The sequence below is a fragment of the Protopterus annectens genome, chromosome 2.part2 (assembly GCF_019279795.1).
Source record: "Protopterus annectens isolate FY-2018-M chromosome 2.part2, PAN1.0, whole genome shotgun sequence".
NCBI lineage: Eukaryota > Metazoa > Chordata > Ceratodontiformes > Protopteridae > Protopterus > Protopterus annectens.
The window spans coordinates 34,475,244-34,499,841 of record NC_056730.1 but is presented as its reverse complement, the minus strand read 5'-3'; the positions used below and the strand labels follow the sequence as shown (position 1 = coordinate 34,499,841).

The 24,598-nt window shown below is 41.3% G+C and overlaps 1 protein-coding gene across 2 annotated transcripts in view; it reads right to left on the bottom strand.

Annotated features, from left to right (window-relative positions):
* The window catches only part of CDK7 (cyclin dependent kinase 7), a 614,495-nt gene that overhangs the window by 496,352 nt on the left and 93,545 nt on the right, over positions 1-24,598 (bottom strand). The window contains exon 3 of one of the 2 annotated variants that reach the window (XM_044063718.1): positions 1,045-1,078. The exons of the other annotated variant lie outside the window; for it this stretch is intronic. Coding sequence (XP_043919653.1) covers positions 1,045-1,078 — 34 coding nt within the window. The remainder of the gene's footprint in view (positions 1-1,044; positions 1,079-24,598) is intronic. 2 annotated transcript variants of the gene reach the window in all.

Here is a 24,598-nt window from a genome sequence, read left to right as displayed (position 1 = left end):
CATGTGTATGTACTGCTTGGTGCTGAGCATACCCATTAATGCTATAGCATGTGGATGTACTGCTTGGTGCTGAGAATATCCAGCAATGCTACAGCATGTGGATGCACAGCTTGGTGCTGAGCTTGCCCAGTAAAGCTACAGCATGTGGATGCACAGCTTGGTGCTGAGCATGCCCAGTAATGCTACAGCATGTGGATTCACAGCTTGGTGCTGAGCATGCCCAGTAATGCTACAGCATGTGGATTCACAGCTTGGTGCTGAGCATGCCCAGTAATGCTACAGCATGTGGATGCACAGCTTGGTGATGAGCATGCCCAGTAATGCTACAGCATGTGGATGCACAGCTTGGTGCTGAGCATGCCCAGTAATGCTACAGCATGTGCACAGCTTGGTTCTGAGCACACCCTACAGCATGTGGATGTGCTGCTTGGTGCCGAGTATACCCACTAATGCTACAGCATGTGGATGTACTACTTGGCGCTGAGCATACCCAGTAATGCTACAGCATGTGTATGTACTGCTTGGTGCTGAGCACACCCTACAGCATGTGTATGTACTGCCTGGTGCTGAGCATACCCAGTAATGCTACAGCATGCGGATGTACTGCTTGATCCTGAGCATACCCAGTAATACTACAGCATGTGGATGTACTGCTTGGTGCTTCTTTGTCCTCAGCCATTTCACAGCTGTCCTCATTTTCACCTGGCCCTAGTGCTGCAACATACAGCCATGACTGTTGTCTCACTTGCCCTCACTGAACAGTACCTCTAATGCCAATAAACACAAGTCAATCCTGAATCACACTGATCAGTCAGTGCTTTATCCCTGTGCGCACGACTGTAAGTCCAGATTAAACAAGCTGGCAGACAAGATGTCCAGTACATGAATGACAAACAGTTAAAAATATGGGATAAACTCTCTACAGGCACCGAAAAACACAACATGTTAAGTCAAGCATATTAAAAAAAGTCTTTACATGTTAACATGTTTTTTTGTTTATATTTTAACATCACAAACAGAAGCAAAATGCAATACAGTACTCACCATCCTTAGCTTCTGACCTATGCCCAAGTTTAATCTGAAAAATAAAAAAATACATAGCATTCTGCAAAATTCTGTAGTAGAAGCAGTGCTCTAAGATGTCCATTACTACATTTACAGAAGATGTATGCCACAACAAAAGTGCTAAAATTTAAAAAACTATAAACATTTCCTGTACTGTATGTCACATTCTTATATGAAATCCACTAAAACTTCCAATTTATAATAAATGCACAAAGAGTGATAGAAAAAAGGTTAAACTGATGCACTTAAGTGAGTGGTGTATGTTCTGTTGCTTTTAATATAAAATAAATACATTAAGTAATGTTAGCAATCAGAAACTGTACAGACCACAATGACAATTTCCACTGCTACTAGAAAGCCTCTTGCACTAATTAAATGTGGAAAACAGTCTAGTTTACAAAACGAATGACACTTTAAAAACTTCTCAACACAGTTTTTCATGTATAGCAGATGTTTAAGTTTGGATGATAGTAATTAAATCTCATCAACATAGAAATGAAACACACAACACTAAAAAATACATTTTTGTTTACATTAAAGTCCACAAATCCAAACTTTTAAGCTTTTTCCACTTTCTATGCTTTTATATCAAATACTGCAAATTAATAAAGCCCTGATTAGGCTACAAGCAAATAGGGTTAGAGCTGCAGTTCAGTATCTGTAGGACCTGGTCATGGTAGATGACCGTGAGCATCCATCTCCACAAAGTGATACCCAGCAGGGTACTAGGTGTCACCCTGAAGAGTGAAAGCCAACTGAGCCCATACTGCATGGTACTTAGCACCAGTAAAGTGGACGGGAATTCAGAATGCAGAGGCACACTTACCCTCCAGACGTTGCAACAGTGGGCTAAAAGAGTTGCCAGGGAGAGACGGTTTTCCCAATGGTAAAAGAGTTGGCTGCCGGAAAGGACCAGAAATTTGGCTTGATCCATACCACTGGAGTCTCACGGGGGAACAGAAGAAATGACTGGCATTCATGGGTGGGAATACAGTGGATATAAAAATTGTACACACCCCTGTTAAAATGCCAGGTTTTTGGGATATAAAAAATGAGACCACAATAAATCATTTCAAAACTTTTCTCACCTTTAATGCAACCTATAACCTGTACAATTTAATTGAAAAACAAACAAATCTGTTAGGGGAAAAAATATATATATAAAAAAAAAAAAGTACAATAAGTTGGTTGCATAAGTGTGCACACCCTTAAACTAATACTTTGTTGAAGCACCTTTTGATTTAATTACAGCATTCAGTCTTCTTGGGTAGGAGTTTATCAGCATGGTACATCTTGACCTGACAATATCTGCCCACTCTTCCTTGCAGAAGTGCTCCAGATCTGTCAGATTGCGAGGGCATCTCTTGTGCACAGCCCTCTTCAGGTCATCCCACAGAATTTCTATTGGATTTAGGTCTGGGCTCTGGCTGGGCAATTGTAAAACTTTAATTTTCTTCTGGTGAAGCCATTCTTTTGTTGATTTGGATGTATGCTTGGGGTCAATGTTATGTTGAAAGGTGAAATTACTCTTCATCTTCAGCTTTCTAGCAGATGCCAGAAGGTTTTGGGCCAAAAGTGACTAGTATTTGGAACTATTCATAATTCCCTCCAACTTGACAAAAGCACCAGTTCCAAATGAAAAGCAACCCCAAAGCATGATGCTGCCACCACCATGCTTCACCGTGGGGATGGTGTTCTTTTGGTGATGCAAAGTGTTGTTATTGCGCCACATGTACCTTTTGGAATTGTGGCCAAAAAGTTCAACCTTGGTCTCGTCAGACCATAACTTTTCCCACATGCTTCTGGGAGACATGATATATTGTTTTGCAAACTTTAGCTGGGCCTGGATGCTTTTCTGTGTAAGAAAAACACTTCAGTCTTGCAACCCTACCCCATAGTCCAGACATATGGATGCTGTTAAATGCAGTCTACAACCAGTACTTGCCAGAAATTCCTGCAGCTCCTTCAGTGTTGCTGTAGGTCTCTTGGAAGCCTCCATGACCAGTTTTCATCTGGTCTTTTCACTAATTTTGGAGGGATGTCCAGTTATTTGCAACGTCACTGTTGTCCCATATTTTCTCCACTTTTTGATGACTGTCTTCACTGTGTTCCATAGTATATCCAATGCTGTGGAAATTTTTTTGTACCCTTCACCTGACTGATACTTTTCAACAATGAGATCCATTTGATGCTTTGTAAGCTCTCTGCGAACCATGGCTTTTGATGTAGCAGGCAACTGAGTAAATGTCAGGAAAATCCTACTAGGATAGGTGAACTTTATTTGGGGTTAATCAGAGTTTTTGACTGATGGGCAGGTGTGTACCCAAGAAGACTGAATGCTGTTATAAAATCAAAAGGTGCTTCAACAACGTATTGGTTTAAGGGTGTGTACACTTACACAACCAGCTTATTGTACGTTTATTTTTTTTATATTTTTCCCCTAACAGATGTGAACTATACAGGATACAGGTCACATTAAAGGTGGGAAAAGTTTTGAAATTATTTATTGTGGTCTCATTTTTTGTATCAGAAAAACCTGGCATTTTAACAGGGGTGTGTACACTTTTTATATCCACTGTAAATGGGCTCTAGGGCATTCTGGGCTTTTACCCACCCAATCCAGAATACTTGGCTGCCAGGGTTGCTGTCTCCAGAATGAATCAGTTAACTAGGTGCCAGCAGTAGACACAATGTTCAGTGTCCTGGGGGAGGGTGCATGAAGTGCAAGAAAAAATACTGCAGCTGAAACTTTGCATCAGTAACATATTCTACTCTGTGGTTTACTGTCTCTAACACAATTCAAAGTTTAATAAGCTTCCTTTTAAGACTGGGAACAACTACATGCATTAAATACGTGTTCTGCCAACTCCACAACAGTTCATTGTTTTACCAGAACTTCAGTTCACTGCCCAAGACCTGTTTAGCCTTTTGCAAATACTTACACAGTTAAGGAGATCTTAAGACTTTTGTCAGACAAACAGAAATTTGTTGGTGTGGTGCCAGTTAGAGCAGACATGGAAATAAACCAGTAATGCCCCGATCAATGGCATTAGCCAAAATTTCACTTGCCCCCCCCCCCAGACATGTAAAAAAGTTGCTCCTCAAAGAATGTTTCCAGCAACAAAGAATAAATTGCCCCATTATTCAAAACTTGTAATAGTTTCATAGTTTAGTTTCATAGTATAGTACTAGGCTATCTGCCCTGGGGCATTTGTAATCCTAGCCATAGTGATGTGGCATTTGTCACCCCATGAAATGGTACAAAAATGTACAGAATAAATTTAGAATACTGTGTCTAGTAGTGACACAATGAAGGTCCCCTTATATAATAGAATTAGTTTACTGTGCCCCTGTCTAGCAGTGACACAGATGTGACCCCTGGGGTAAACTTACGATCTCCCATCCACTCATCAAGATTTCTCTTGAAGACAGTCAGTGAGGGGCTCTGCCTAATACGAACTGGGATCGTGTTCCAAAGCATGGGAAGCCTCTGGGTTATGAATCTATCCCTCCCAGCATGTCCTATTCATACCTGTGCCGAAGTTTAAGTCTTTAGCTCTCGTGGTCCTGATGGACTTGGATTTTTTGAGGTGGAGCATGTCCATCAGATCCTGATTGGACATGGTCTTGTACGTCAGGCAGAGATCACCTCTGAGCAGGCGGTATGATACTGAATAGAGCTGAAGTTTCTTTAGTCTGGCAGAATAAGACATATGTTGGAGACCCTTGATCCTCTTGGTGAGGTACTTTTGTGGTCTCTCCAGCTGTTGCAAATGCCGGGTGAGGTACATACCAAATGGGGCATTGTACTCAATCATGGGTCTGATGAGGGAGGAATATAGGGGTACAATGACATCCTTGGATCTGGATGTGAATCCCTTCATGATGAGGTGTGCAAGGTAGAATGTTTTTCTAACCACTTTGGCAACGTGGCTATCAAATGAGAGGTCGCTGTCGACTTGGGTCCCTAGGTCTCTGATTACTTTTTCAGTACTCAGTGGGTTGCTGTCTATGTGATAATTTGTGGGTACTTTGTTTTTCCCAAAGGGGATGACTATACATTTTTTGGCATTTAGTTTAAGGCCGTGACTCCGGCACCAGTTGTCCATTTCTGTGAGGCCTTTTTGTAGGATGTGTGTGTCTGCTGGTGTATAGACTACGGCGCCTAGTTTGCAGTCATCTGCGAACTTTGTCAGCCACAGCCCTCCCGTGTTTGCTTTAACATCTGAGAAATAAATGCCGAACAAGAGGGGTCCCAGGACAGATCCCCTGTGGGACACCACTTGTGACTGGCTTTGAGTCTGACATTGCTCCAGCGATTTTAACTTTATGGGTTCTGTCCTTTAGCCAGTTTGCAACCCATCTAGTGACATAATGGTTTACATTTAAGCTGTTGAGCTTATCTATGATGCCGGAGTGGGGTATTGTGTCGAAGGCCTTAGCCAAGTCCAGGTATGCTGTATGGACTGCTTTGCCCTCGTCAATGGCTCTAGTGACTGTTTCGAAAAAGTCAACCAGGTTTAAAAGGCAGGATCTGCCCTTTACAAAGCCAAACTGGGTGGGGTCAAGTGTCTGTAGGTCCCCTATGTCTCTGTTTATGAGTTCCATAATGATTCTTTCCATAGCTTTGCAGACCAGGCTGGTTAAGCTTATGGGGCAGTAGTTTCCAGGGTCTGTATAGGCACCCCCCTTGTGGAGTGGGACCACTGTTGCTGTACGCCAGTGTTCAGGTACATATCCCGAAGTAAGGCTAAGGTTAAATAGCATTTTTATGTGTGGGTTTAGCTCCTCTTGGAGTTCATGTAACACGCAACCCGGGATACCGTCAGGTCCCATTGATGCTGTGTTTTTGCTTTGTTTAGGGCGGTTCTCACTTGGACATCTGAGATGACAGGGAGATTACATTCAGCTGGGATAAGTATTTCTTCTTTTGGGGGTGAAGGACGGGAGAAATTTGCACTGAACCTGTCAGCCAGAATGTTGGCAATATCTGTGGGTTCAGTGTATTTTTTATTGTTGTGAACCAACTCTGAGCATATCTGAGGGTTTCCAGGTTTCTAACATAGCTGAAGAAGGCTTTGTGGTTATCTTTAGTGTCCTTAGCGATTTTTCTCTCAAAGTTGGCCTTGGATGTTTTTATGAGAGAACATAGTTTTCTGCTAATGTTGATCAGAGAGGTCTTCCCTTCATGGGATTTTGCTCTGACGTGCAGTAGCTTCCTTCTTTTGTTATACAATTTGTTTATGGCTGAGGTCCACCAGACAGGACGCTTACCTTTGGTGGAGAGGGACTTGAATTTGTTTGGGATTGCATGATCCATGCATTCTTGGAGATGTCCATAGAAAGCATTTGTGAAGGATTCGGCATTGTGGGATGTGGTATCCACTGGCACAGTGGGCTTAAAGGATACCATCTCAGTCTTAAGAAGAGTGAAGTCTGCATTTGAGAAGTTTTTCACTGTGGTCTTTTGTGCTGGGGGTGCAGGTGGGATATATATATCCAGGGTGATTAGTTTGTGGTCAGATCTCACTAGTGAGGGGTATACTTCTGGTGTGGAGCATTTTGTCCCCGTGTTTGTGATGATCAGGTCTAGTATATTATCTCCCCTAGTGGGAGAGGTGACTAATTGTTCCAGTGCATTTGAATTTATGAATTCCAGGAACCTTTGGGCTAGGGTATTAGGGCTAGAATAATGTACCCAATCTATGTTTGGGTAGTTGAAGTCTCCCAGTATGATGGTATTTTGTGATACACTCATATCCTCCAATGTCTTCAGGAAGGCTGAGTGGAGTTCTTGAGATTGGGAGGGTGGTCTGTAACATGCTACCAGTTGTATAGCAGTTTTGCCTATGGTTAGGTTGCACCTGTATGGTCTCTGATGCTTCATGTGTTGCTACTAACCTGGAGGTGTGGGTGTCCTTGATGAATATGGACACTCCCCCTCCCTTTGTGGTTCCGCCCGGGTTTTGGGGTGAAAAGCATGATACGAGGTATAGCCTGGTAGCGCTGGGGTGCTCTCAGGAGCCTTGAACCAGGTTTCAGTTACTGCACAGACGTCGATGTTCTCCATGCTGAGGAGTGCATCAAGTGCCTGCGTCTTGAGATTTAGACTTCTGGCGTTGAGCAGCATTACCCTTAGTTTTTTTCCATTATTGTTTTCTAAGGAGGTGGGTTTGTCTTTTGAGCCTTGCCTAAAAAAGGCACTATGGGGGTGGCAAGAGCCTTAGCCAATATCTGGAAGCCCAGTGGTGACAGGTGTAAGCCATCCCTTGCAAAGCAGCGTGGCCTGTCCAACATGTCATCCTAGGCAGACAGACATTGGATCCCCTTAGAATGACACCAGTACTTGAGCCAATTGTTAAAGTTGATCATCTTGTCTTTGTATTGTGGCATCATTCTTGGTGAGGGCAAGATGCTGCTCAGGGTCATGGTCATACCAGCCTGGGCTACATAATCGGAGAGCTCCTCTATGTCTCTTTTAATGTAGTCCAGGGAGGTACGTCTCAGGTCATTCAGACCAGCATGGACAATGACGGAGTCATATTTGTACTTGCTTTGGAGTGACTTGAGTGCATGTGTTATGTGGCGGATCCTAGCTCCCGATAAACAGCTCACAGTCACCTTCTCCTTGTTCAGCCTGGTCAGTGGGACATCAGTGTGTCTGACTATAGAGTCACCTATTACTAGTTATCAGGCAAGGTGTTTGGCCTTAAGGGCTGGGATTGGTTGACACACTGATTTATTGAAGTATGTGTTGCATGTGTTTTGTTTTGAGGTGGTAGATTTTTGGGTGTCTGCTTTAGGAGCCTCTGTTGTTTTGGTAAGTTTTTTACTAGAGCCTCCGAGTATGTCTTTGTGTTTTTAGGTGTTTGGTTTGCAGTTGTGGTAGGTCTATGTAGGACTGGGATTGTTGTGTGTGTGGTTGCCATCTCCTCCTGTCTGGTTATGCCAGCCCTGAGTTGAGAGAGTTCAGCCTCCAGTTTGGCTATATAGTTGCATCTCTCACATGTATTTGTGTTTGTTGGGAGGAGGAGAGGGTTGTCTGTGTACATGAGACAATTGTAGCATTGTCTCAAGATATCCAGATTGACCAGCTGAACTGGGGACGACGCCAGTAATCTACCACTCGACATGCTAGAACTGTATAAGGGAGTGCTGTACCTTTAAGGGAAGTGGATATTCACAGGGGTGGTAAGTAGATGTAGTGCTTTACTTAGTACGAGAGTGCTTACTTAGTAGAGAAGTATTGAGAACAAGTGCTAGGCTTATAATATAGTTAGTAGTCTGGTTATACTAAGAGTAGAGCTTCCTTAAGGGAAAATTTGAAGAGCAGACTTGGGGCGGAGCCAGAAAAAGTTTAACCTTGTTTAACCGGCGCTGTGCTATGCGCACAACCGCGCAAAGCCGTGCAAACGTGGATTTTAAACAGTGAACTACAAAAGAGCTAGAAATGGTCCAAAACAACCAATTACTACAGCTCTTGTGCTGAGGTCACTTCCTACAGGGACAGGTAGGCTGCTCAAGGCTCCCCACTCCCACTGGTGAGCAAAGAAACTTCCTTCTATCCAAGCAAGGTAATGGACAACACAGGAACTACACCACAGCCCAGAATACAGCAATGCCTGTAAACTAGTCTAAACTAGTCGAGGAAGGCGGGAAAACAAGGATTATTTTTTTGTTTTTTTGGTAGAAACACACAGAAAATGCAGAAACAGTGATAAATTAGTTACACAGGCTAGCACACTTTCGTGGGCAGCCTCCACAGTTAAATTAAACAAACAAACAACAAACTTTCGATCAAATTCGACTAAAATGTAACTTTAAGTGCAGATTTTAAAATAATGCAGCAAACCGTTAAAAAACAGTTCAAGCTAGTTCAGGGTAAGCTACAGAAGCCATTCCAAGTGAAAAAACAGCAAAGATACTTAAATCCAGAAGCTGCTCGGTGACTTTGACATATGAATTTATTCAGTGCATAGATAACTATAATTAATTACACCTGCTGACCAAGAACATCCATGAGGAAGCACCTACTTATTACTTTCCAGGGGGGAAGGCAAACAAGTACCCATTAGTAAAAATAAATGAAAATTGCAACCAACATGGAAACATGTCAGACTCATTAAAAGACGGGAAAATATACAAGCCATGAATAATAACAATGAACTAAGGACCTAATACAGATAAGTTGGTGCCTACCCATGGATAATATGCTAAAAAAAAGATGTTAGATCAAGTTAGAGTAAAATAAAAATAAAACAGAAGAATTTCTGCAATATTTAAAGGAGTACTACACAAAGCAAAGATCAACAACCTGTGCACGCAACTGAAGAAATTCTCTAAAAATGCAGCCTTGCTCCGTGACAGAGGGATGAAGCTTGGAATAGCTTGGATGTTCAAAGATTCAGTTAGTGGAGGATGGGAGACAGTGGTGCACTTCTTCACCATCCTGCGGGGAGGGTTTGGTGCTCCTGGCATGCTGCTGACAGAAGCTTCCACAAACAGCTAACTGGAATCGGGTAGGATGTGGGCTGTGTTTACATAAGCTGATGAAAGTAACTGCTATCAGCATGTGCAAAGAAGTACACATATGTATGGACAAAGGCATAAGTAATCCTGGGGTGATGCAGGTGTCCATGTCATCACCAGGGAGTACAGTCAGACGCACCCTCATAGATTCATAGGGTATTATTAACCTAACAGCACAAGAGCCTTTGCAAACCTAGAAATTATAACCCTAAGGGCCTTTCTGCATTTTACACAGTCCATAAGGGACGTGTGTCATTCCAGGAGTGAATTTACGATTCCTCATCCATTCATCTGAGAAGGTCAGGGAAAGATTCTGTTTTACGTGAATAGGAAACCTGTTTCAGAGAACGTGTAATCTCTGAGACATATCTCTCTAGCATGTCTGTTCGTGAAACGGACCAAGTCTAGATCCTTAGACTGGATGGCTCTCTTGCAGTGTGTTTTGCAAATATTTAACAGTTCCATCAGGGCTGGATTTGAGAGTGATTTGTAGGTTATGTGTAGATCACCCCTTAGCAGATGGCAAGTGACACAAGTAAATGGATAGGCCTTTTACTCTATCTGCATAAGGGACAGTAAAGGAATAGGGTTTTCATTCTATCCACATAAGACATGCTTTTTACATCCTGTAATTTTTTTTTTTTTGTAAGGAACCTCAGAGGCCATTCCAGCTGTTGCAAGTGCCTGGTCAAGCACATGCCAAAAGGTGTACAGTACTCCTACTGGTCTGATGAGGGCCGAGTACAATGGCACTATAAAACTGCCTTGGATCTGGATGCAATGTTTTTACTTACAAGCTGTGTGGCACAGAAGGACTTCCTCCCGACTCTGAACACATGGTCAAAATTTCAAGCTACTATCTATCTGTGTACATAGATCTCTCACCTCTGAGTCCACTCTTAGGTGTGTGCTATTAATGCTGTAATTTGCAGGGGTACTGGACTTCCCAAACAGCATGATTATACATTTTGTTCTATTTAGTTTTAAGCCATGGCTCTGGCACCAATCATTTGTCTGACTTGGATCCTTTTGAAGGCTAGCTACATCATTGTGGGAGTCAATGACTGCCCCCAACTTGCAGTCATCAGCAAACTTAGTTAGCCAAACGCCTTCTACATTAGCCTTAACTTCAGAGACGTATACTCTGAACAGGAGAGGTCCCAGCACTGATCCCTGTGGCACACCTCTACAGTAACTGGCCTTTTGCTTGATCTGGATTCTCCCACTCAAACATGTGTCCAGGCCGTGAAACATTTGGCTATTCATCTGGTGAGCTTAGGATTCATGCCCTGTTTTGTGAGTTTATCTATAATACCTGAATGGGGAATTGTGTCAAATGCCTTAGCCAGATCACAGTTTCACACTCATCCATGGCCCTAGTGACTTTCTCAAAGAAGTCCACCAAATTAACAAGGCATGATCTGGCCTTGACAAAGCTGAAATGGGTTGGGACCAGTGTTTGGAGATTTCCTATGTCATTATTTATCAGGTCCCTGATTATTTTTATGGCCTTGCATACAAGACTAGTCAAACTTATGGGTCTGTAATTTCAGGGTCTGTTGATGGTCCCCCTTTAAGCAGGAGGACTGTTGATGTCCTCCACTTCACAGAGACAAAGCCATCTGGAGGCTGTGGTTAATACAGATATCCTAGTGGGCCTGATAGGTCCTGTTTCCAGATATTTAAGAGGCATCCTGGGATATTGTCGGGACCCATCAAAGCCTTATTTTTTAGCTCTGGAAAGCACAGTGGCAACCTGTTCTTTGATGATAACTGGCAGAGAAATAATGGAGAGTATTTCTTGGAGGATAACTGGTGGCAATAGAGAGGTGAAATCTGAGCTGACTGAGCAAATTTACTGCATCTTCTGGCTAAGTATAAGTGATGCTGTCTACAACTAATTCTACACATGGAGTGTTGCCCTTAAGATTGCAGACACAACTGAAAAATGCCTTATGGTTATTCTTAGACTGGGAGGCTATTTTCACTTCAGACAAATAAGGAAGTTTTTGCTTTGTTGTGCACATTCTTTTACTTCTAGACAGGAATCTTTTCTTTTGTTACATAACCTATTTAAACCAGGGATCCACCAGGGTGGTTTGTTTTTGCGGTTTGTCCTAGGCTTGTTTCAGTCTGCTACTGCTGTTTTTCTCTTTAATTTCTCCAAGACTTTTGGGTTACTAATACCATGATGGGAATGGACCCCATTCCAAGTACAATTAAAGTTCATGAAATTAGTATTGTTTCAATCTTTGACATCAGCCAGAAGTGCTCTTCGCAGCACCCGCAGCACCCGCAGTGTGCCCAGTAATGACTCCTTCTGCAATTCGTATAAGGTTATTTGGATTAGTAAGATATCTAAATATTGCCATTTGTATACAGTTGTTTATATGGTCATACATGGCTTTTGTGAATGCCCCCTTATAGGCTTCTGTATTTTTCTGCATTTGGGAGAGTTTGGAAATTAGCTATGCCATCACTTAATATGAGGTAGTTTGCTTAGAAAAGTCCTTAAAGATTTTGGGGTTAGGTGGGGGTTATAGTTTTATATTTATTTCAAAGGAGGCTGCTTTGTGATTTGATCTAACCAATGAGGACATCACACTTGGGGGGGGGGTGTAACGTTCTCCCATATTTGGGAGTACAAGGTCTAGGATACTTGCATCTCTAGTGGGAGTGCAGACTAGCTCCTCCAGGGCATTTGCACTGACAATGTCTAGAAATCTTTGAACCTGGTGGTTAGTGGTAGTGTATGCTTCTGAATTAATACAGGAGTAGTAATGGGCTGAATGGTAAAGGATTCTAGTAATTTCAGGTATGACATACAGGTTTCCTGCTTCAGGGCGGGGGGACCTATAGCCAGCAAAGATATGGTAATGGATTTTCTTCTATGATTAATTGGACATGGAGTAGTCCAAGACTGTCATTATTTGATCAGTCTTGAGGTGTCATTATCCTTCATGTAGATGTGTACACTTCCACCTTTGCCCCTTCATGTGCAGCTGGTGATAGGAACATGTGAAAGGTATTATAGCCATGCACTGCCAGGGTGTTTTCTGTGTCTTTGAACCATGTTTCAGAAACTTCACAGACATCAGCATTCTCCAAGGTGAAGAGTGCTTCAAATGAGTGTAGTTTCTTGTTTAGACTTGCAGCATTGAGCAGTAATACTTCATCCTGAGTAGATTTTGCTATGCTGGAAGGTTTGTCTGTCTATGCCTAAAAAAGGCACTATAGGGGTAGATAATGCTTTGGCTAATATCTGAAAGCCTAGTGGCGACAAGCGAAGACCATCCCTGGCAAAGTAGCACAGCCTGTCAACCATGTTCTCCCAGGCTGACAAACACAGAACTTCTTTTAAATGATACCAGCAGCAAAGACAATTATTAAAGCCAATCATTTTCTTTTGACATAGTGGCACATCCCTTGGAGATAGCAGAATGCTGCTCAATGCTAGGCTCATACTTGCCTGTGACACTTTCTTAGAGCTCAATTATTGCACGCTTCATACAGTCTAGAAAGGTATGTGTCTCAGATCTATGACCGAATCATACTGGTACTTGGCATTTAGTGACCTTGTGCTTGTGTGATCTGGCGAATCCTGGTCCCCGACAGGTAACTAACTATAACCTTCTCGTTATCCAGCCTGGTGAGGAGGACATCAGTGTGTAAAATATTGGGTACTGTGGTGTTACGCCTTACAGGCTTAGTAGTGCACACTATGAGATGTGGATGTGTGTGTTGTGGTGGGAGTTGTCTTGTTTGTGTGCATGTGGAGTTTCTGGGAAATGCATCTGAGAGGCCTTTGAGGTTTGGGAAAGTTGTATGTGAAAATACCTGCATATATCGATCTGGGTGTCTGGTCCTTTATAAGTGTGATGAGTGATGTGTGCATGTGACTGGCAACCTGTTTGGTTATTTTTGTGTTTGCATGTGAAAGTCCTGCCTCCCGTGACATTGTGTAACTATATCTCTCACACGCTGTATTTGTCCGTTTCAGAATTAAGTGGTTGTCAATGTACATGAAGCAATTCCTACATTACCTCAGGATGTCCATGTCCAACAAGCTAGATGCAGAGATAGTAGGAAAGTGCCTATCTTTGATCCTTAATGTGTGCTTTACAAGGAAATAGAATGGAGTGTTTGCAACTGGTCGAGGTATGGGTGCTTACTTACCGTAACTTACAGCTAACCTACTCAGCGATGTTGCTCAGCATGCAAACCAGCTGCTATTTGAGCAACAATAGTTCTGAGTGCTGTAATAATGTAATCTAGAGCCAATTAAAGCAGCAATGCTTCTCAGTGAGCAAATTTGTGCTCCTTCAGTAGTGCAGAACTGTGGAAAATTTCAGTAGTAGTTTTTACAGAGAAAAGTACAACTTCTAGTGATTGCATATATACAGGGCACCACTAACCGGTGATGGTCAAAGAGAGCAGTGTTGGGCAAATGCAAGGCTTATACACAAGCAGAATAAAAGCAAGTTTTAAACTAGGTATGCCCACAGCCAAATCTGGTAAGCACACAATAAGCTTTCCACCAGCAAGTCCCAGGTCAGACATTTGAAATCAGTCCTCTCCTGCCACAAGAGTGCAGACTTTGACCCGCTTAACGTAAATGACTGGTTTGGGTCCCAAGTGTTAAGGAACCACAAAAACAGATACCTAAAGCACTGAAAACAGCAGATACAACGTATTAGAGTACTACAACTGCAAAACATTAGCCCTTAACAGCAGTGGTAAAATGCAACTTAAAACTCTAAGCAAGTGCAAGGAAAAACAAACAGCATAGAAATCTTAGAGAATGCAATGAAAACAAGCAATACAAGTGCAAAATAGTACTTAAATTTGCCAGAATACCAACAAAAGCACAATCAGCCCTTGTGACTGCCTGAATGATGATCCTTCTGGATGGCTTTTGTCCCTGTACATCCTTATTTGAGAGGTCAAACGTTTTACATCCAAATGAGGGAGGCACGATGGTCAGCAAGAATAAAGGCAAAACAGTTACAGAAAAATCACACTAAAAATATTAGCTATGGCATTGTCTACTGTATAATTTTTTCAAGTTATATCACATTAACAAATCCAAAGCATAGAGAGAAAGCCTTTTAGTTCAAGTTTAAAAACATCCGTCTAAGATGCATATTAAAAAAGGTAAAGTTTGGCAAAAAAGAAAAAACAAATATTCTTGAAAGGAATGTAAATCTCAAAGGGGTTGGGAGGGTGGCCTAATGGTTAAGGTGTTTGCCTTGCAAGCACAAGGTACAAGGTTTGAGTCTCACAAGGAATAATTGGCTAGGCTTAAAATAGCTCGCAAGGGCAGTTAGCTTAGTACTAATCTATGAACCTATGAAAGCTAAGTCTGTCTCAGAAGGAGACTGTCATTCAAAACACGTGAAAGGTACATCTTAAAGTGCAGAATTCTTATGACTACAGCAGGAAATAAAACTCATATGGTTATATTTACTGTAGTCACACTGATGACTGGGACTGTCCCAATGAACAGAAGCCTATTTACAAACTAAGACTATGTAGAGCAGCTCAAATAGCTGCAAAGAATCATTAGCATAAAATGCATTGTCTAGCAATTTATTTACATTTTTTATTCAATTTTATTAACTTATTTACACTTTGGTAACCAAGTTAGCCCTCCACAGCAAACCATGGGAAGGGATCATAGTGTCAACGACACAACAGATAACACACACGCCTCTGATGCAGAAGGGCTGTGTGTTCTATCCCCCATACCAGATAGAAAGACTGCTGACACTGCAATGCAGCAAAAAGGGAGGTGCGGCATTCCTAAGTATGTTGTCTTTTAGATGAGACATTAAAGCGAAGTCCTATTTGATTGAGCTAGTGGTAGCTCAGGTGGATGTAAAAGACCCAAAAGCACCTATTAAAACAAAAAAAAAAGACCCAACAGCACCTATTAAAAAAAAAAAAAAAAAAAAAAAAAAAAAAGAGTAATGCAAGTTCCACAATGCCCTGACCAAAAGTATAAATACCACCTCTGGTCTCCCCCGAAAAGAGGATACTAGCCTAATGGAAGTAACCCAATCAACAAAGGCTAAAAAATAAATAAATAAAAATAAGACCCTCTCTGTAATGGATGTCATTTGCCAAAATCTATCATGCAGGGCAGCAAGCTTGTCTAATCAAGATCTGGTTCACATTTTCAAAAGCATCTTCAGTTTTCCCTGTCTCATGCTTTCTGCTCATGAGAGCTGGCCCCTCATGGTCTAGAGTTTAAATTTTCAGGACATGCAAACATTATGGATGTTTTTAAGACAGCTCAACAGAATAACAGAAAATATTAAATCACTACCTCTGACTTGTCACTGCTGCCATCTCCAAGAACACTAAGTGATTGCTTCCTCAGTCTAGTTTATGACCAAGGAAGTTAGAAATGGGGAGGAGTCAACCTCTACAAAGAGGCCAGTCACAAGTGGAGTCCATCAGGGAGCAGGCCAGGGACAGCTTATTTTTGGCATTTACTTCTCTGAAGTCAAGGCCAATGTGAAGACCATCTGGCTGACTAAATTTGCAGATGCCTGCAAATTAGGAGCCATCATAGAATCCCCCACCAACACTAATGTTCTCCAGGAAAAGCCGACAGACAAATAATTTGTGTCAGAGCTAAAGACCAACATTAAATACCAAGAAATGCATAATCGTATCCTTTGAGAAAAGTCATCCACCCCTGGCAACCATCATATTAGCAACACACCCCTAAGAGTCGACCCAGAAGTCACAGACTTGAGGACACAGAGCCAGTCATCTAGCTTTTGATCATCACGTGCCTACAGTAGTGAGGAAATCATTCCATGTTGTGCAACTTACACACAAAGATATGGCATCTAGGTCCAAGGAGGTCATTGTTCTACTGTATTCAGCATTTATCAGACCCATCATAGAGTATGGTGCCCCCTTTAGTATGTACCTAACCAGGCACCCCCAATAACTGGAACGTCCACAGAGGGTCCTCACTAAAAGAATACAGAGTGCAAGTAACATGTCCTATGCAGACCTCCTTAAAGCGCTATCCCCATGTTCCGTCTCCTACAGGCTGTTGAAGTGAGAGCTACACCAGGCATACAAGGCATTGTTAGACCCCACCCTGATGGACCTCCTGCAATATCTGTAAAACAAACAGCATCAGAATTACCTGTTCTAAAGACCTGTGATATAAATAGTACCTGCAGGAGAGAGAGGGATTATGTATCCCAGAGACTATCCCTTCTCTGGAGCAGGTTCCCCATCCATGTGAAGCAGAGTTTCTCCCTAACCCAATTCAAGTACAACTTGGACAACTGGATGGGGTACAGGAAATTCATCCTTGGTTTGGCACCTATGTCTCTAATGGACATAGACACCCTGTAAATGGTTCATCTCCCATGCCCCTGCTTGTAAATGGTTCCTCTCCCAAGCTCCTGCTTACACTTATCAAGGGTACCAGGACTTGCCAGTGATTTGGGATGCATGGCTAGGCTTAAACAGGCCCTTGTGTTCATTATCCTAGTAGACGCCTAAGAATCTATGGAAAATAAATCCACCCCCCCTCCAACTCCATGGCCAGTGTGTGTGGTAATTACTCCGAGATGTTGATCATGTTAAAGTTGAAATGTTCAAGCTGGTACCTACCACCATTTCTCAGAAATTTGTTTGCAGAATTTTTTTTCTATACAAATACATGTAAACCTTTTGATGTGCATTATTCTACCAGATGGTTCAATACTCTTAACTTTGTGCACTCTGCATTACCATGTCAGGAAAATTTACTTTTGTGGTTCCATACCTGTACAGTCACTTACCTCAGTGAAAAGATGGCAGATTTCTAGAAGGGAAACAGTTTCTTGTAACTTGTTGCCTTCCTTCCTCAAAACGAAACAACTGGCAAGCAGGGCACTTGTGCCCGATTCATGACAATTCACCCCCTCTGACCCAAATCCATGTCCCAACAGTGACACTAAAGCAATGCTTTCATGTAAAGCACCAGTGCACATTTCACCAAGTGTATGCTTACCTCCATTCACAGTCTGAGCGTGTTACTTTTCACCAAAATTCTACAAGATCAGTGTATACAGCCAATTGCAAAGGATGTTATGGACTTATTCACCTGGACAGGAACAAATGCAGCAAGACCGTTTCCTCCCAGAACACTCATAGGGTCACAGGAGGTTACTAGGCTAGCGGCCCTAGAGCCTTTACAAGCCAAGCCATGTTAATCCCAAGTATCCCCATTTGTTCTTTCTGGATAGTTCACAGAAAAAAATGTATGAACAGAGTTGGTCTGTGATCAACACAGACTACCCCTGTCCATAAGGGACACGGGTGCCATCCCAGGGGGCAAATTCATCTCAACTGGATTCATGGCTTGCAGAATGGCTTTAAGGAGGTGAAGACCAATGCATCTGCTTTACAAGCAAACCAAAAGGCTCTTCAACAGAAAATGATGTACAAGGGAGTACTGTATGCATAGGAAGAATTTACAGCTAAAAGGTATTCCTGAAACACAGAGGTTAAAAACTGTGTTAAATCTATGGCCAAAGAACAAAACACTCCACTGGGTTAACAGATGAACTGCACATATAACAAGTACATACAGTGCTTGCTCAGGTGAGGCCTGTGGCCAAAAAACAACATAGACAGTTCTTAGAAATGAGACTATTTCATGGAGAAATTCCAGAGTCTCGTGAGATACATTATGGAAGCCAGCATACTGTATTAAAAATTATTTTCTGTGATCAAAGAAAAGGAAGAAATCAGCTTTTGCTGGCTATGAACAGCACATGCAAAATAAACAGATTAATTTTAAGTTGGTCTATCCAGCACAGGCAGTGTGGGCACTGTGTATCCTGCAAGAGTGAAGGCCTCATCAGGGCATGAAGCTGTGGAAGATTTGCCAAAGTATAGTGGCCACAATGAAGATGGGGCACCGGAGGAACCAAACTAATGAAGCTGGGATGCAGCATGGCTCTAAGGAATAGGAGGCACCATCAACAACAATGGATGATCCTTTTTAATTACTTAGCAACAGAATGCAGACCAGAGAAAAGGCTGCATGTCCGTGTATCTGATAGACAGATGGTCTGAAAGTTTCCTTGCACACTAAGACAGTTGATGTCACTTACTAGAATACTGTTACTGACAGGATATAACTATGGATTTTTTCAACAAGGAATCATTTCCAATTTCTGCAAATTCTGTCTTGCCACAGGGAGAAAGTTTACAATTTCTTGTTACAATATAGACTCTTCGCCAATAAATGACATTAGGTGAAGGTGGGCAAGCACATATTTAATGCAAGATAGCTCCCACATTCCAAAGACCATGCTGTAGGTGGAGTGAGCACAATAATTTGGCCATAGCTGTGAGCAAGCATGTGTGCACTACGAAGAATGACCATGGCAGGGCTAGCCACCCAGCAGCATGAACACAGTCTAGGTGACTTACTGTTGATGTGTCATCCTAACCCCATGTACAAAGTCTGAAAAGGGGGGGTTGATGCTAATGCTGACTGCACCTGGGCTTGACTTATGCAAGAGAGTACTCCTGTAATTCCTTTGGTTTGCTGACTTCCAACAGTAAATAACAGGATATAGGAAGAGGTATATTTAAATAAAGCAAGGAAGCACGATTGTACTTTGCTATTTTAGCAAAAAGGAAACAGTTGAGCTATATGACAAACATGAGGAGGATTTACTTGCATGATAATCAGCGACATGAGGCTAGACAGTGCAGTGAGGCTCTCCATGAGGCTTCAAATAAGAATGACTAACTTTCAGTGCTTTGTGTTGGCTGAAATGAGAGGTCAAAGAAGAAAGAAGCGGAGCTACTCTTTAGTCCTTAATACAGAAGTCACCTTGTAATTTAACTCTCTTTTGTTTTATCAACACTGAAAGTAAAGATGTACACATACTATCTATATTATGTTCTACATTTTGCCCTGCTTAAATGTATGTGCCTGTTAAACACTTGACTCTGTCAGCTAGGTGTGGGGAAAGGGACATGGGTGGTTATGCTAAAACACTGCAACTCCCTGTACTCTTCCCTCATCAGGCCAATCATCGAGTACAATGCCCCATTTGGCATGTACCTCACTAGACACCTGCAACAACTGGAGAGGCAGAAAAAGTACCTCACAGAGAGGATCCTAGGCCTTAAACACTTGTCCTATATGGCAACTATTCTCTGTCTCACATCGCCTACTTAGAGGCGATCTCTGCTAGACTTATAAAGCCATGTCTGACCCAGCTCTGTTAGAAATGCAACATCTGAAGAAATCCCAATCCCTCCACACCACACACTCCAGAGACAACCTCATTACCACAATTAACAGAACATGCTGGAGGGACAGGTTCATAACCCAGAGACTGCCTATGCTATGGAACAGACTTCCCTACATGTCAAGCAGAGCACCTCGCTGACCCTCTTCAAGAGAAATCTTGAAGAGTGGATGGGAACCAGAAAATTCACCCCGGGGGTAACAACAGTGGCTCTACTCAACAGAGGCACTGGGAACTAAGGTCAGGTGGCACTATGCCAGGGTGATCCTATGGCTAGGCTTGTAAAGGCCCCAGGGCCATTAGCCTAGTACACACCTGTGAACATATTAAAAGTACCCAAGATCAGTTCTGATGCAATGCCACTGCCTTATTAAAAACTATGGCAGTTTGTTAAAAACTGGGACTTTCCAAATAAAGTACATGTCATGGTGTTGTTACTGCTTGATATATAAATGGTTCTAAGAAATTGTGGAAAGGGGGAATTACTCTGAAAGTCTGCAAAATAATTAATACAATGCAAAAACTCTACAGACATCTGACAGTACTAGGCGTAAGTTTCAAGTAGAAACTTTTACAGAAAGCTGTATAACAAGAACAGAGTGGGAAAGACAGCCAGGAAATCCTAGCTGCAGTTTTTTTGGGGCAAGACACTTGCATATCTCAGGCTAAAAAAAATGATTACATAGTAGCCCTGATTGTGGGGACTAAGGTTACAGGAAAATGTTAAATCTGCAAGGTACGACTCAAGGGTGATGAAGTTAATGATGTCCTGTTAAACTTGTGGATGTGGACACACTAAAGATACTCCCAACATAAATTAGCACACGGTATTCCAAGAAATGCAGTACATTTTTTTACATAAAATGCAGACTCTGCGTATCTTCCCTGTGTCCGTGTGGGTTTTCTCTGGGTGCTCCAATTTCCTCCCACATTCCATAGATGTGCAGTAGGTGGATTAGACACACTAAATTGACTAGAGGTACGAGTGTTCATGCGAGTGTGTACTATAGAAAAACAACCACAGCAGGGCTAGCCACACAACAGTGTGAACCTTGACTGTAGAGGAGTGTCACTGTTGATGTGACACTCTGACTCCATGTACAAAAATGGGAAAAAGACATTGTGGGTGAATAGATGGAACCTAGAGTATTACTACGCACATATACATATACGTTATAATCTACAACATGATAGGCATTTAGCACTGCCCTAGTGCCAAGATTACACATCTTTAAAATAATGGGGTAATAATTCTTTGAGGGAAGATTTGAATAAGATGTGACCATGACTTCTGCTATTACTTCTCAGCTATCAAACCTGAATACACCCTCTCCGGTCAGACCTTCTTTACTGAAGAAGCTGTGAAAGCTCCTTTACAAAAATTGCCCCGGGTGCATGCAACTCTCTCCCTTAGGACATCAGGAGCCTTGCAGACTACTCAGCTTTTTGATAAAAGTCACTGGACCACTCGAGAAGAGTATAAATGTGCCTGTGCAGAAAACGTTGACGAGAGGCTTAGATGATGATCAGCAACCTACTACATCATATTTACAACTTTAGCACAGTGTGCATATGACTGGGTGATTAAGTCATTTGACACATGTCAAGGCTGAAAAGGGTTCTTGGATCAGTCCATCTACACGATTAACACACTAAATCAAAAAAAATGTTTTTAGTTAATGTTTTTGTTTTTCTGACGTTTGTTAAAGTATCTTGCATTTTCCTTTTACTGCAGGATGATATGCAAATGTTTTGCTATACTCATACTGCAGCTTTTCTGAAGACAAATGGACTATAGCACACACACACAATTTTTTTTAAAGGCAAACACCAGACATCATTAACTTGAGAAGTTATTTTCCAAAATGTACATAACACAAATGTATAAATGTACATGTGCGTGTCTGAATGCATACTAGAAGAGTGAAACCAATGTGCGACACAATGACAATGGATTCAAAAAACATTTTGCAGGGTTTTAAAGAATAGTGTATGACATTTTAAAGGAAAAGGAGAGTTTAAGAGGTTATGGAGTGATCTTGTCAAGTATGAGAGCCAGACACCCTTACCAAGACTTACTTTGGAGTAAGTTAAGCAGCTAATGAGGGAGCAAGGAGAGCAACTAATGGGGCTGAAGACTTGCAGAACTACAAGAGATTACGGACAAGCAATGGGTAAAAGCCCAGAGTAAAGCTGGTCTCCTGACCGACAACAACTATTCAGCACTGAAATGGTGCGTTACAATAGATCTTACATAAATACAATGAATTGCTTTGGATATGCTTGAAATAGCATCCATTTTAAAGTAGGCCTTACATGACACAGTTCATTTTAGTTTAAATATATGTAGTTAAAGTGTAAAAGCTCCACTAAACTATGCTTGGTGAGTAACCTTCAGGCCAAAACACTGACAGACAGATGTGCAGAGCTCTCAGAATCTCAAAAGAACATTTTTGACAGAGTGACCTTACAGAGGCAGAAATTTTACAGATTAGGCCATCTGAATAAGTTTTGTAATTTAAGACTAATAGTCAAAAGGTCTGAGAAACGGATTTAGGCTACAGAAAAATAAAACGTGAACCTTCAAGACAGAAGGTAATATACTGAAGTTCGTAGTTCAGTTTTGTTCATTCAGTTCGGTGAGCACAGTCTGTCGAGACAGTTCAGTTACTAATGATTTTATAATGTTATTTTGCCACTGTAATAATGTTATACTTTTAAAACGTTGCCATCCGTTGTATTAATAAATGCTGCCTATTAATTACGGAACACTTTGGAGTGACTTTTCTACTGAAATGCGCAGTACAGACCAACAGCTAAAACTTTCAGTGGCACCTGAACATGCTCACAGTGTGTGGAGTGGGGTATCAAAGTACAGTTAAAGTAATTCCCCTGAACCCCCTAGCAGTTATATGGCAAGACCTACAGGCAACAAATAGAGAAGACACGATAGAATTGTGCTGTCACTACAGAGAGTTTTACTTAAGGACTGCCTACAACCAAATGTCCAGGGAAGAAGACATTTCTGGAAGGTACCAGTATGATGTTGGTGAAACAAGGGAATCTTTAAAAGAGGAAATATGAAGAGGTTACAAGTCAAATAGCCACTGAATCTACACTTATTCAACACCTTGAGTAAGCATTCATTTTTTATTACAATGGATTTTATATCAGTGAAAAAAGGTCAAAAAAGTTTAAAGACTTCTAAATATCACCAACAAATGTGTGTTTTAATGTTAAAAACAGTGTAAAACAGAAATGTTTACAAGTCCAATGTTAAAATGTGGTCAAGAAATGGGAAATTCAATGCTATCAGTAAAGGGATGTTAAAGTGTGCAGAGACATAGACAGGTCAAGAAACATAACTAAGCTGTAATGAGTGAGGTTACAAAGAGACTACCTCATAATCCAAAAAAAAAAAGTGTGTAAAAGTAAAAAGTCTTTTCAGCTTCTGCTGTCAGTATAGTTTCTGATTCAAATAACACACAAATTGTAACAAACTTGTGTTTAGAGATCAGTGTTAAATGCTACATCTCATGTGATTCACAATTCAGAGTTGAACAGCAGTATTACTCAGATCAGGTTGATGTACACAGTATAAATAAAATGCAGCTTTCAAAGCACAACACACAGAAAACATTTTCAATATCTCAATTTGATGTTAACAGTATAATCTCAGACATAAATAATGCTCAGAATGTAATTGATACCAGTTTGTTGTTTTCAGAATTCAGTGCAAATACTGCACTGGTGGGGACTCTGACAGTAATCCTGCAGGAACAGGACACTAATGTAAATCACACAAAGACTTCAGAACAAAATAAAGAAACACTTACAATAGCTCAAATTTATGCTCATAGTTCCACTGAAAATGAATTTCAGAATATCTATTGAAAGGTAGGGCAAGCCAGCACCAAACCAGCTGATAAGGCAGGAAAGGGTTACAGACCATATTATTTCTTTTGTTTACAGGAAAGGAATTATGGAATAATGTACTGATTGACCCAAGCACATCAGCTTTAGTTACTAACAGACCTTTACCAGAGGACCCAAGTACAGCAATGATGTTGTCAGGATTTAAAAGGTCAGAGGTAACAGCAGTGAGTAGTAAGCCACTGGAGATGAGATGTTTTAGTAAAAGTAATCACCCTGGAAAAAAAATGGCAACAGCAAAATTCCTCCTGCATTTTCAGCGTGACACCACCATAGTGGGTGTAAGCATACTGCCAAGATTAGATATTGTTTGGGACTTCAATAATAACATTGTGTGGAGAAATATTGCAAGCTATTTGCATTAGTGCAAACAGAAGAAATCTGTAACAAAAACTGCGTGCAATAAATTGTGCAGATGATGCACAGGATTTAAAAACATTACTACAAGAGTACCCTACCCAGACTTGTGCACTAAAGACAAGAAAGATTCTGGATTTGTTTCAAGAGCTGCAGCGCAGGCACAGCATGTTAAAAATAAGTTGCCACGTTATCAGAAACAGTAGCCATAAACTACTGTACAATAAAGCATACTACAATAACACACATAAAATACATTATATAAAACTGAAATGTAGTACCGTATTACAAATAATAATAATAATAATAGAACACATTTCTAAATGTACTACAGACTTAAGAAAAAAAGGATAGCATCGAATTTACCCTTGTGGCCAGTAAGGGGAAAATGGCAGTTATGTACTAGTATTAGACATGAGATTAGT